Raw genomic sequence first — 14,886 nt, forward strand, 5'->3', positions numbered from 1 at the left:
GTTCCTAGCAGGGACTCCAGAAGCTTAATACTAGGCAAGAACTAGGATTGCTCAAGGTAAGTGCATTTAGCACAAAAGGGCACACAAGGATTGCTGAAAACAATTAGCAAATCACTGAAACAGGAGTGGAGAAGTGCAGCAGATTGAGAACCTTGGAAATTGCCTTCAATTCCCACTGCAGCTTCTTGTGACTCTGGGAAAGTCACTTAACTGTCCATTGTGCCCCAGGTACAAAAACTTAGATTGTGAGTCCACTACAGACAGAGAAATTACATCTAGTAGTGCTACAGAAATGATTAGCAGTAGTAGATTTATATTTATTTTGATTTATTATTTTCTTCTAGTCTGCTCTTATCTAGAGCGGATTACAATAAAATATCCATTAAAACATTCAGCAAAAACAAAATCAAACAGATTACAATCATAGCAGAAAAAAGCCTTAAACAAGTGAAAGTCTCTGAGCTAACTAAGATTACCAGAAATACAAGACACAGCTAGACAGAATAGCTCCACTGGGATGAAGCTGTTTCTAACCTGAAGGGCACATTTTCAAGGCTTGCTGGTTTCTGATAGTTATTAACACTGGAATAAAAGATGACATTTTATTACACCTGGTATTAGCTTCATCAAACAAATGCATATATATGTTTCTGTTGACCCCATTGATATTTTAGATGTTGGTACTTGTAAAATGGATGCTCCTGCCACATGCAATAGGTGCATACACGTTCATTCCTGGATTTATTTTAGAACTGGCTCTGCGTCGGTAGAGGAAACAATCTCCCAACCCTAGAAATCTGTGTGGGGGTACTTTAGGGCTCCCCCCTTGTCCCCTATTATGTTTAATGTTTTGATGACAACTTTGGGTAAATTTTTTGATTTTTCAAAAAATAATCTTTTTAATATGCAGATGATATTACAATTATTCATCCCATTAAAAAGCACTTGAAGATAGTATCCCTGAAATAACTACTTATTTTAAAATTATGGAGCAATGGGCCTTGTGTTACAAGCTAAAACTAAACACTGCTAAAACTAAGATCTTGTGTTTAAGTCCTTACCCCATTCCTTCAACTTCACTATATTTGAATATTCATGGTTTAGTTGGGGTTTTATTTTTACTTTGGAAACTTCATTAAAGGTATTAGGGATCATTTTGGATCCTCAGTTAACTATGCAGCTTCAAATTTCTCAGTTTTTAAAGAAAGGGTTTTACAAATTGAGGCAACTCTAGATCACTAAGCATCTGATGCACAACACTTATTTTTGGAAGCTGGTACAGGTGATTGTGTTGTCACAAATTGATTATTGCAATGTGCTTTATATTGATTGTTCAAAATCATCATTGAAACGATTGCAGATATTGCAAAATGCATTTGCCAGACTGATTAGTGGTGGGAGTAAGTTTGTTCATATAAGTCCTGTTTTACGAGCTTTGCCCTGGCTTCCAGTTGAGGTGAGAAGTAAATTCAAATTTGGGGCCTTGTTTACTAAGCCACGCTGTAGGCACGCAAACTTTTTAGTGAGCTAACAATAGAGAGACACCCATGTGTCTCTATCGTTAGTGCACGCTAAAAAGTTTGTGCACCTACAGCGCAGTTTAGTAAACAGGGCCCTTGGTATTTTTATTCATAAGTGTTTTATAGATTTCTACCAAATTATATAGTGGAACTGTTTGCAGTTGATTTTTCAGCTTATTCTTTTAGCTCTGAAGATAAACGTTTATTGAAATTTCCAACAGTGAAAAATGTTAGATTTAAGACCTAGGACCCTGTTTACTACGGTGCGTTAGCGGTTTTAATGCGCCTACAATTAGCGTGCGTTTTAACCATGTAGGTGCCTATACGATTAACGTATGTACACATTTAATGCGTGTTAAAGATGCTAACGCACCTATAACTTGGCTTAGTAAACAGGGCCCTTATTATGATACTAGCTTTGTATACTGTGCAGTGCAATATTGGAATACTCTTCCATTGGAGCTTAGAATGATAGAATCCTATCTGAAATTTCATAAACTGTTGAAGGCTCATCTACTTTTAACCTATTTTACATAGTGTTTATAAGAGTAAATAGTTTGAAGGTTTTCATTTTATTATGAATATAGTGTAATCTTTTCTCCTAGGGAAGGCCTAGTTTTCTTTTTTATTGTGATTCACATAGACCCTTGGTGGGAAAATAGCAGAATATAAATTTTATTGTATTGTATTGTATTGTATCCGGTTCTAAGCTACCAGCAGAACTTAATACATCCTGATCTGCATGTCTCAATTTCAATTTGGATGTCCTTTCTAAATTCCACCTCTATACCTCCAATATAAAGGGCATATGTCACCAAACATATATAGCAATAATAGAATATGACAAATTATTTACCTGTGTAGAAAAACCCAGCTTTGACAAGATCAGCAGGATCTACAGGTGTGTTCTGTGGCCAAGTTTTAAAAGAATGCAGTCGGATTTCTTTATCTTCATAAATATTAGATATCACAGATCCTTATAAAAAATAAAGACATTTCTCAGAGCTATGCAAGTGCTGTAATGCAGTGAAATAATACAGCATCTGGGAAGACAAGACTCTAGATCATTAGATTCACTTCCATGGCCCCAAGTGAGTTTCCCTCAACACATACAGATTTCCCCAAACAATTAAGGCCTCCTGGTCCTCCCCCTCATCAAGACAATGATTGGTCCGTCTCTGGGTCTTCCAAAATACATTTCTGGCCTCTAGATCCCCTTCCATACTCCTGACCCCCATCTTCTTCACTAACACCACTGGGTAAAGTATGAGTAACGTTGTAATACTTTCTGGTATGATATTTGTTTACCACCTCTACAAAATGCTTTTTTGATCTATCGACTGATCTGCCAGTCCAACCACTGCTGCTGCACTAGTCCTCGGTAACTAGGATCCTCTGGACAATATGCCCTGCAAGTTGGATCAGGCCTCATCTCTTCCCAAATCCAAACTTCACACTGGGTCTCCACCATACTCATTACCTGAGGAGGACATATGGATACCAGAGCCACCATAGGTCCCATGCCAAGTGCCTGAGGCAGCTTCTGATCACCTGCTTTACCGGGCTCAAGAGGGAGGAGAACAGAAATTGAGCTGGGTAAGAAGCACAATGATCAGACTCACACTGCTAATAGCTGGGGTATATTTTATACTAGAGTAGTATAGAGTGGGATAGCCTGGCAGCTGGGAGGGCCAATTGGGCCTCATCCGAGATCATCTTGCAGTGCTTCCCAAACCTTTCTTTCTTTGCGTACAAATCTATCTCATGCATATGCGTTGTGAATATCCTGAAAAACAAATTGACTGGGGATCCTCTAGAACCGGTTTGGGAACCAGTGATCTACTGTGCTTCTACAGTGTATTACTAAGGCAACAGCAGTAACAACAACGTTCTTTGTTTGGAAATGCTCTGTTGGACTATTGTGCTGAAAGAATTTAGTCTGCCCACTCGGTTCATGTCATACATATAGAGGAAAATCCAAGCTAACTCATACAATCAGTTTAACTATGAGAATGTGTTAAATGTTCTGAGTAAGATTGCTACTGAAAGAGAAGTTACTAACCTGTATAGAAAAATCCAGCTTTGGCCAGAGCTTCAGCATCAGTTGCTGTTCCTTTAGTCCATGTTTTAAAAGACTCCAATCGAACAGCTTCATCCTCAAAGATATTGCAAACAGGGTCATCTTTCAGAAATAAACAGAGACATGAAATTAGCAGTGCAATCTTTCATTGTAGATACTAGTAAACACACTCCTACATCCAGGAGTGGCCCTATAACTAGGCCAACTGGAGGCCTCAAGTGGCAACTTTTAGACAGTAAAGGTATAATACCAGAGAAAAATCTAATAGGAGATAAAACAGTGAAGGGGTTGACCTAATACGGCTCTGAGTAATCAAGCAATAATATATCTGATATGCATATGTTAAATAATAGAGATGTTCTCAGTTATAAACTCACCCAAGCGAGGCACCACTCTACTGAGTGGCACCTCTTAGGGTGGACAAATTTCTCAATCATGGAACTTCTCTAAAGGGTATTTTTATATAAATGTTTTTGGCAAACACACCCGTGTTCAAATTAAATACTACTTAATATGTGTCTAATACCCTCTCTTTTCTCAGAACTTAAGTAAGTCAATCCCTACACTCACTCCAATAAAACCTCTTGCACATCTAAAATAACATGTGCTCCAATCTTACTATACCTAAAAAATGCAAGGTATAAATATAGGCACTTAGCGTTTTGTTGAAGTAATCGAGAGGCTCCTCGGTGTTCTTAATCCTTAGGTAGCGGTATCCCTCCGATGGGTAGTTTAAGGGGGACTTCAATAGCAATCAGTGGTTGTATCTCTGTTAAAACAAAGTCACTCGCTGTCCGTAACTTTCAGACTAGTCGAAAAAACAATCAATTCAGTCCTTCACCAAGACATTAAATTAATTACTTGTAATATCGTACTGAGTCCGTATACCATGAAGGATAGTCCCGTAGGATTTAAACAAATTTATCCAACCTCTTGATACTGTACAACGGAAGAGAGACACTTTCTTATCTATCTTTTTGGCAGACAGTAAAATTATCATATAGAGAGTTCCTGAGGAAGAAATTCGAAACGCTGCAGAGTCGAACTTGTTATGGTCTTATTTTGAAGCTGCAGTATCAAGAGGTTGGACTGCAGTATCAAGAGGTTGGATAGATTTATTTAAATCCTACGGGACTATCCTTCATGGTATACGGACTCAGTACGATATTACAAGTAATTAATGTAATGTCTTTGTGAAGGACTGAATTGATTGTTTTTTCGACTAGTCTGAAAGTTACGGACAGCTAGTGGCTTTGTTTGCAACAGAGATACAACCACTGATTGCTATTGAAGTCCCCCCTTAAACTACCCATCAGAGGGATACCGCTACCTAAGGATTAAGAACACCGAGGAGCCTCTCGATTACTTCAACAAAACGCTAAGTGCCTATATTTATACCTTGCATTTTTTAGGTATAGTAAGATTGGAGCACATGTTATTTTAGATGTGCAAGAGGTTTTATTGGAGTGAGTGTAGGGATTGATTTACTTAAGTTCTGAGAAAAGAGAGGGTATTAGATACATATTAAGTAGTATTTAATTTGAACACGGGTGTGTTTGCCAAAAACATTTATATAAAAATACCCTTTAGAGAAGTTCCATGATTGAGAAATGTGTCCACCCTAAGACCTTGAAGTGACTGACTAGGTTGAGTGGAAGGTGACAAAGGGTAGTGGTAAATGCTGTTCACTCTGAGGAAAGGGATGTTACCAGTAGTGTGCCATAAGGATTGGTCCTTGGTCCAGTTCTTTTAAACATTTGTATAAGTGATATTGTAGAAGGGCTTTGACTGGTAAAGTTTGTTTCTTTGCAGATGATACCGAAATGTGCAGTAGAGTAGACACCCCTGATGGTGTGGATAACATGAAGAGCAATTTAGTGAATCTTGAAGAATGGTCTAGACTTTCGCAGTTAACAATTAATACAAAAAAATGCAGGATCATGTATTTGGGCTGCAAAATCCTGAAGGAGAGATACAGTTTAGGAGGTGAAGCTCTTTTGTGCACGAAAGAAGACTGGGGCTTGGGATTGATCATATCTGATGATCTTAAAGTGGCCAAAATAGGCAGAAAAGGCTTTAGTATAAGCCAGAAAGATGGTGGAGTGCATTGGAAAAGGAAAAAGGTGGTGATAGCGCCTCTGTATAGTCTCTGGTGAGACATCATTTAGAGAAAGGCTGGACTGAATATTCGTATTAGATTCAATTTGGCCGCAAATAGTGCCCCAAATACATTATTCATATTAGGCTGAATAGTGATTTAAATTCAAATATGAATAATCTGGGGCTCTACTGTGCTAAATCATACATTTCCCTTATTTTTTGTGTTACTTTGTTTAATTTGAAATATATTACTGATTTTTATTTGGTTGGTATGCTGTATTTCTGAGGACTCATATAATTGACCAATATTTAAAGGGAGTTATGCGTTGGCTTCTGAGTGGCCAACGTGTAACTTCCTTATTTGCAGATTTTCAAAAAACATGCAGATAATATCAGTCCATTTTACATACAGTAGTAACAAAGAGGGGCATTTTCAAAAGAATGTCCAAGTCAGAATTGGGAAGTCCTACTCATAACATCCCCCCCCCCCCCCCCCCACCACCACAAAAAAATGTCCATCTCAAAGCCATTTTCGCACAGGGAAAACATCGGAGTTTCCTGTTCAAAAATATGTGAGAATGCCCAAGTTGAGCAGTCATTTTACAAAATAAAATGTCGTCCAAGTTGTGAACACCAAAAAAGCAGGGACAAGGATGTCTGCAAATACTTGTGACCCTGGGGAATTCATTTAACTCTTCATTGCTCCAGGTACAAAAACTGATTGTGAGCTCATTAGGGACAGAGAAAGTACCACAGATAGGGCCAGAACACTGGCATATATGCACATATGTACAGATATGCATGCATAAATGTCAATATTCCAAGTGCATGCTTATATAAAATGACACCTAAATGTGATGGTACATAGTTTGAAGGTGGGCAGACTGCACCCTATAATTTATGCATTTTTCATAACAGTTGAAGTGTGAGCATTTACACCAGCTCTGTGGCTGGTGTAAGTGGTTGTGCCTAAATTATATGAACATATATACCTGACTACACTAGGCACCAGATAGATGCCGCTTTATAGAACTGTCCTGCACTTACAGAATTTACTGAAGAGATAAGGTTGACCTTCTCATTGTGTTGATGCTTGCCTATGGTCATCACCATTTTCACTGGGTCTATATGGCCACCACTGATGTTTGGGGGATGCTTATATCATCATACGATGAAATACCAGACATGACATGCACAGGAATGCTTTCAAACTACTATTTAGACGTAAAGAGCCAGATTCTATATATATGGTGCCTAAAAAATCCACGCAGAAAACATATCTGCCTAAGCATATTCTATAAGCGGCGCCTAGATTTAGGTGTGGTATATAGATTTGGCTTAGTTGATATCATAGTGCCTAAAACTATGAGCATCCATTTACACCAGTGAAAACGTGGTGTAAATCCCTGCACGTAGATTTACGCACACTAGGCCATATTTTATAACTACGTGTGTAAATTTCCAATTAGTGCTCATTATTGCCTGTTAAGTGCTGTTAAAATGCCAATTAAGTTATGCACATAGTTTCCATGCAGATCTCTGCGCATGCTATATAGAATCTAGGGAAAAATGTATGTTTTTTAGACTGCTAAAAGTCTGATCATAAAGCTAGAAAAAAAGCCATTTAGTTAATGAAAAATCACTTCACTCAGTTAAGTGCACATGCAAATTGTTTATAACTGTGCCCATTCTATTTTTTAGGTACAGCTTTATTTTTACCTTTCTCTGCCTGCGACGTCTTCTGAATCAGCTGAGTTGTAAAATGCTTTCCCTATGATAAATGTCAAAGGCAAATAGCAATTAGAATGTATATATTTCAAATTTTATTACTAATTTACAAAAGCAACAGACAGTTAAAATTAAAACTCTGTAAGAGGACTCATCCCTTGTTATCCTAATTAGAATAACTGACTATAAATGAAGAGTTGTGCTTGGGTGGGCGGGAGTTAGAGGAGGATTAAACTAGGCCCTGCTGTGCCTTTTAGAGGCTATCTGTTAATGTTGTATGTGGTGGCAGAAAGTTCAAGTATTAAAGTCTTAAAACTATAGTAAAAAGGGTTTTATACTATGGAAACTAAGCTGTGCTGCAAAACTAAAATTAAATCTCTAAACTGCAGTTTCCTGTGACTATCAGCTCTGTATTCCTTATTTGAAATGGCTAAGCTGTTCTACAAAACTAAAGTTAAAACTCTACACTGGGGTTTCCTGTGACTATCAGTTCTGCTCTACACTGATGCTAAGGTAAACTCTAGAATAGTCCCATAACTAGCTTATGAAACTGTAATTCTAAACAAACAAAGAAAACCCTAAATTCTTAAACTTTGCTAAATAAGTAGAGTAACTTAAAAATAAAGACACTGAGAGAACCTATTTAACTGTAAATCTACCTTTCCCAAGTTTAAAAGCAATTTCCCAGCAAATAACTTACCAATGAAGATTTGTCCTGCTCTGGAAGTCCTAACTCAGTTTGATTACTGTAATGCTATATATGCTGGATGTAAGGAGAGTGACCTCAAAAAATTACAAATGGCCAGACTACAGCAGCTAGATTGAGCCTTCAAGTTTCATCCTTTGAAAGGGCTACTCTATTATTGTGTAAGCTGTTTTGACTTCTGAATAGCTAAGCTCTGGAACTTGTTCCCGGAGGATATAGTAACAGCAGTTAGCATACTGAATTTTTAAAAAGTTTGTACGAGTTTCTGGAGGAAAAGTCCATAGTCTGTTATTGAGACAGTCATGGGGAAGCCACTGCTTGCCCTAGGATTGGAAGCATGGAATGTTACTACCAATTGGGTTTCTGCTAGGTACTTGTGAGCTGGATCGGCCACTGTTGGAAACAGGATGCTGGGCTTGATGGACCTTTGGTATGTCCCAGTAAGGCAATACTTATATACTTAATTATGGCTGACATCAGTATATGTGGCCTCCTACCTGGGGCCAGCAGTGCAAATGTCTACCTAGAATATTTGGCAAGACACAACTGTGATGGAAACTTGGGAGACCAGAATGTCATGTTTGCACGGACCATGCAGCCTGAACAACCCCAGCTTTCCCTCAGACTAGATATCTGTTGGCAGCAGTGGTATAGGATAATAGGCAGATTGTGAACCCCCAGGGGACAGATGGCTACAGAGTGTAATGGTAATGTAGGTGGGCAGTCTTCCCCATACTGCGATTCACAATGCTGTTTCTGTGACCTGCTTTGTATTCTTATTTCTAGGTGACTGTAGCTACTTTAAACCTATGTTGAGTAGAGACTCTCTATAGTCGATGACCCAATGTATGTTACAATCCCATCAATTACTCAGGAACCTTCATGCAATACCATAATTTATTCTTCTACTAGTAAAAAATGCCCGTTTCTTTTTGAAAGGAAACGGGCGCTAGCAAGGTTTTCCTCTGAGTGTGTATGTTTGAGAGAGTGACTGTGTGAGAGAGGCTTCTGTTCCTGCTGCTGTGCATTCCCCGTGTTGTGCTGATTCGCTGCTCCCTGTATCGTGGCTCCGCCCCTCTCCCTTCTACTGGCCAATCTGGTGTGGGTTGTGTGACATCACTATTATCTACTCCAACATGATCCACGGTTCCAGGTAGCCTCAGAATGTTGGAGGTGAGAATTATTTTATAGGATTAATCTATTTCTCAGGAATCTTCATGCAATACCATAACCTATTCTTCTTTATCATGTATGTATGCACATGGTATATATATATATATATATATATACCACGAGCTGTTCCATATATGTTATGTTCCATGTATGTTACCATGTATGTATGCACCTTAACACAATACCACTTGTCATCCTGGTACCTGGAAATGGCAACCGCCATTACGGCAAATGTAAGCCACATTGAGCCTGCAAATTGGTGGGAAAATGTGGGATACAAATGCTACAAATAAATAAATAATCTCCTTTGTTCATTTCATCTTCAAAACCTTCCTCTAATCCCCGGAGGGACACTGGCTAAGCTCATGGCTCTAGGGCATCTGGAAGTGAGGTCCTTCCCAAGCTGAGTCCAGAGGCCAGATATTACCCTGCCAGGTCCTGAGGGCAGGTTGGCCCCTCAGTTGGCGAGGAGCTGGCCCAGGAATCTGTCAGAGAGACATGCGCATGCACCGGCCACATTCCCTGCACATGTCTCTCAGACATTTGTCTTGGACATCTCCTCACCAACAGAGGGACCAGCCTGGCCTCAGCTGTAGGACACAATAGGCATGGGGATGTGCACGTACCAACATCCCTGACAAAAATGGTAACAGTGGCCCCATCCATGGAACAACACAGTGCCATACTACCTCCCAGCCAGTGCCTGCTCACCTAGAGCCCTTCAGCAGGGCCAGAACCCATCCTGAATGCCCATAGCCAGACCACCCTCTCAGGGGACAAACAACTCTGATATCATGCCTCTGAAGTTTATTTTTTATTTATTTTATTTATTTATTTGTTACATTTGTATCACATTTGTACAGTGCTTTTTTTGTGCCGGTACGCACCGATACGGTGTACCGGCACCTTTTTCGTGAGGCCCCGCTCCCGTCGGTTCCTGCCCCGCGCTCCATTAAAAACATTACCTGTTGCTTCCCTTTAGCGTGCCCCGCCTTCGTGGGCGGGACGCGCTGAGAGGGAAGCAACGCGAGAAGAGAGGAAGCTGTCTGCTGTGTGCCTGCCTTGCTGCCTTCACTTCCGGACCGGTTCGTGCGACTTGCAGAGGGGAGGGCAGGGCAGTGGAGAGAGAATCGCCGGACTTGCAGAGGAGAGGGCAGGGGAGAGAGGAGAAGTGCTGGGCATGGCTGAGGGGAGGGCAGGGGATGGAGGAGAAGTGCTGGGCATGGATGAGGGGAGGGAAGCGACATGCTGGGCATGGAGAGGAGGGGAGAGAGAATCGCTGGACAAGGAGGGGAGGGCAGAGGAACGATGAGAAGTGCTGGGCATGGCTGAGGGGAGGGCAGGGGATGGAGGAGAAGTGCTGGGCATGGATGAGGGGAGGGAGGCGACATGCTGGGCATGGAGGGGAGGGGAGAGAGAATCGCTGGACAAGGAGGGGAGGGCAGAGGAGCGATGAGAAGTGCTGGGCATGGATGAGGGGAGGGCAGGGGATGGAGGAGAAGTGCTGGGCATGGATGAGGGGAGGGAGGAGACATGCTGGGCATGGAGAGGAGGGGAGAGAGAATCGCTGGACAAGGAGGGGAGGGCAGAGGAGCGATGAGAAGTGCTGGGCATGGCTGAGGGGAGGGCAGAGGATGGAGGAGAAGTGCTGGGCATGGATGAGGGGAGGGAGGCGACATGCTGGGCATGGAGGGGAGGGGAGAGAGAATCGCTGGACAAGGAGGGGAGGGCAGAGGAGCGATGAGAAGTGCTGGGCATGGATGAGGGGAGGGAGGCGACATGCTGGGCATTCCTCCTCCAGATTTCAACCCCTTCTTCCACCTCAATCTCACTGTTTTTCCTCCTTTGAAGTCCACTCTATCCGTCTTTTCTCTCCTCTGCCTCTTCGAATAGCAGTCATTTATCGTCCCCCTGATAAGTCCCTTTCATCCTTTCTCAGTGACTTTGATGCCTGGCTTGCCTTCTTCCATGATCCTTCCTCCCCCTCTCTCATCCTTGGTGACTTTAATATTCCTGCTAATGATCCTTCCAACTCTTATATTTCCAAGTTACTCGCTTTAACGTCCTCCTTTAATCTCCAACTATGCTCCACCTCCCCCACTCATCAAAATGGTCACTGTCTTGATCTCATCTTCTCCTCCAACTGTTCACCCTCTAGTTTCCTTGCCTCTGATCTTCCCTCCTCTGATCACCATCTTATAACTTTCACACTTAAATCTCCTCTTATCTAATTTATCTAGGAATCTTCACGATATTGACCCTTCATCTCTATCCTCCCATGTTTCAAACCTCCTCTCTACTGTGGCACCATCCACGTCTGTCAACGAGGCTGTTTCTTCTTACAACAATACTCTATCCTGTGCCTTAGACACTCTTGCACCTTTGATGACCTGCCCTGTAAGGCGTACAAAACCCCAACCTTGGCTGACTTCTAATATCCACTACCTACGTTCCTGTACCCGCTCCGCCGAACGCCTCTGGCGGAAATCTCGGGCCCTTGCTGATTTCCTACACTTTAAGTTCATGCTGACCTCCTTCCAATCTGCTCTTTTACGTGCCAAACAGGATTATTATATCCAACTGACCAACTCTCTTGGCTCTAATCCTCGACTTCTCTTCACCACATTGAACTCTCTCCTCAAGGTGCCCCCTCCCCCAACTCCCCCTTCATTATCTCCTCAGACCCTTGCTGAATTCTTTCACAACAAGGTTCAAAAGATAAACCTTGCTTTCTCTACCTCACCACCTCTCCCTCCACTAGTCCGTTCCCCTTTCTCTCCGTCCCCTCATTCCCTTTCCTCCTTTCCTGAAGTTACTATTGAGGAAACTACACTTCTCCTTTCTTCCTCAAAATGTACCACCTGTTCCTCTGATCCCATTCCTACCCACCTTCTTAATGCCATCTCTCCTGCTCTTATTCCTTTTATCTGTCACATTCTCAACCTCTCACTTTCCACTGCGACTGTCCCTGCTGCCTTTAAACATGCTGTGGTCACACCTCTCCTTAAGAAGCCTTCACTCGACCCTACTTGTCCCTCTAATTACCGACCCATCTCCCCCCTTCCTTTTCTCTCCAAATTACTTGAGCGTGCTGTTCACCGCTGCTGCCTTGATTTTCTCTCCTCACATGCTATTCTTGACCCACTACAATCTGGTTTTCGCCCTCTCCACTCAACCGAAACTGCGCTTACTAAAGTCTCCAATGACCTATTACTGGCTAAATCCAGAGGTCAATATTCCATCCTCATTCTTCTTGATCTTTCCGCTGCTTTTGACACTGTCGATCACAGCATACTTCTCAATACCCTGTCCTCACTTGGATTCCAGGGCTCTGTCCTTTCCTGGTTCTCTTCCTACCTCTCCCTCCGCACCTTTAGTGTTCACTCTGGTGGATCCTCTTCTACTTCTATCCCTCTGCCTGTCGGCGTACCTCAGGGTTCTGTTCTTGGTCCCCTCCTCTTTTCTATCTACACTTCTTCCCTTGGTTCATTAATCTCATCCCATGGCTTTTCCTACCATCTCTATGCTGATGACTCCCAAATCTACCTTTCTACCCCTGATATCTCACCTTGCATCCAAACCAAAGTTTCAGCGTGCTTGTCTGACATTGCAGTCTGGATGTCTCAATGCCACCTGGCTCTCTCATTCTCCCTGTCTCCTCAGCTCGAAACCTTGGGATCATCTTTGACTCTTCTCTCTCCTTCTCTGCTCATATCCAGCAGATTGCCAAGACCTGTCGTTTCTTTCTTTACAACATCCGTAAAATCCGCCCCTTTCTTTCCGAGCACTCTACCAAAACCCTCATCCACACCCTTGTCACCTCTCGTTTAGACTACTGCAATCTGCTTCTTGCTGGTCTCCCACTTAGTCACCTCTCCCCCTCCAGTCGGTTCAAAACTCTGCTGCCCGTCTCGTCTTCCGCCAGGGTCGCTTTACTCATACTACCCCTCTCCTCAAGACCCTTCACTGGCTCCCTATCCATTTTCGCATCCTGTTCAAACTTCTTCTACTAACCTATAAATGTACTCACTCTGCTGCTCCCCAGTATCTCTCCACACTCGTCCTTCCCTACACCCCTTCCCGTGCACTCCGCTCCATGGATAAATCCTTCTTATCTGTTCCCTTCTCCACTACTGCCAACTCCAGACTTCGCGCCTTCTGTCTCGCTGCACCCTACGCCTGGAATAAACTTCCTGAGCCCCTACGTCTTGCCCCATCCTTGGCCACCTTTAAATCTAGACTGAAAACCCACCTCTTTAACATTGCTTTTGACTCGTAACCACTTGTAACCACCTGCCTCCACCTACCCTCCTCCTTCCTGTACACAATAATTGATTTGATTTACTTACTTTATTTTTTGACTATTAGATTGTAAGCTCTTTGAGCAGGGACTGTCTTTCTTCTATGTTTGTGCAGCGCTGCGTACGCCTTGTAGCGCTATAGAAATGCTAAATAGTAGTAGTAGTAGTAGTAGGGAGAGAGAATTGCTGGACAAGGAGGGGAGGGCAGAGGAGCGATGAGAAGTGCTGGGCATGGCTGAGGGGAGGGCAGGGGATGGAGGAGAAGTGCTGGGCATGGATGAGGAGAGGGAGGCAACATGCTGGGCATGGAGAGGAGGGGAGAGAGAATCACTGGACAAGGAGGGGAGGGCAGAGGAGCGATGAGAAGTGCTGGGCATGGCTGAGGGGAGGGCAGGGGATGGAGGAGAAGTGCTGGGCATGGATGAGGGGAGGGAAGCAACATGCTGGGCATGGAGAGGAGGGGAGAGAGAATCGCTGGACAAGGAGAGAAGGGCAGAGGAGCGATGAGAAGTGCTGGGCATGGCTGAGGGGAGGGCAGGGCAGGGGATGGAGGAGAAGTGCTGGGCATGGATGAGGGGAGGGAGGCGACATGCTGGGCATGGAGAGGAGGGGAGAGAGAATCACTGGACAAGGAGGGGAGGGCAGAGGAGCGATGAGAAGTGCTGGGCATGGCTGAGGGGAGGGCAGGGGATGGAGGAGAAGTGCTGGGCATGGATGAGGGGAGGGAAGCAACATGCTGGGCATGGAGAGGAGGGGAGAGAGAATCGCTGGACAAGGAGAGAAGGGCAGAGGAGCGATGAGAAGTGCTGGGCATGGCTGAGGGGAGGGTAGGGGATGGAGGAGAAGTGCTGGGCATGGATGAGGGGAGGGAGGCGACATGCTGGGCATGGAGAGGAGGGGATAGAGAATCGCTGGACAAGGAGGGGAGGGCAGAGGAGCGATGAGGTGCTGGGCATGGCTGAGGGGAGGGCAGGGGATGGAGGAGAAGTGCTGGGCAAGGATGAGGGGAGGGAGGCGACATGCTGGGCATGGAGAGGAGGGGAGAGAGAATCGCTGGACAAGGAGGCGAGGGCAGAGGAGCGATGAGAAGTGCTGGGCATGGCTGAGGGGAGGGCAGGGGATGGAGGAGAAGTGCTGGGCATGGATGAGGGGAGGGAGGCGATATGCTGGGCATGGAGGGGAGGGGAGAGAGAATCGCTGGACAAGGAGGGGAGGGCAGAGGAGAGATGAGAAGTGCTGGGCATTGATGAGGGGAGGGCAGGGGAGGGGGATAGAGAG

General features: G+C 43.8%; 1 protein-coding gene across 1 annotated transcript in view; it reads right to left on the minus strand.

The window, feature by feature from the left end:
• LOC115463100 (baculoviral IAP repeat-containing protein 1-like) overlaps positions 1-14,886 on the minus strand; it is a 141,990-nt gene that overhangs the window by 79,203 nt on the left and 47,901 nt on the right. The window contains 2 exon segments of the mRNA XM_030193312.1: positions 2,377-2,496; positions 3,583-3,702. Of these exon segments, the coding sequence (XP_030049172.1) occupies positions 2,377-2,496; positions 3,583-3,702 (240 nt within the window).

The sequence above is a fragment of the Microcaecilia unicolor genome, chromosome 2 (genome assembly GCF_901765095.1).
Source record: "Microcaecilia unicolor chromosome 2, aMicUni1.1, whole genome shotgun sequence".
NCBI classification, from domain to species: Eukaryota; Metazoa; Chordata; class Amphibia; order Gymnophiona; family Siphonopidae; genus Microcaecilia; species Microcaecilia unicolor.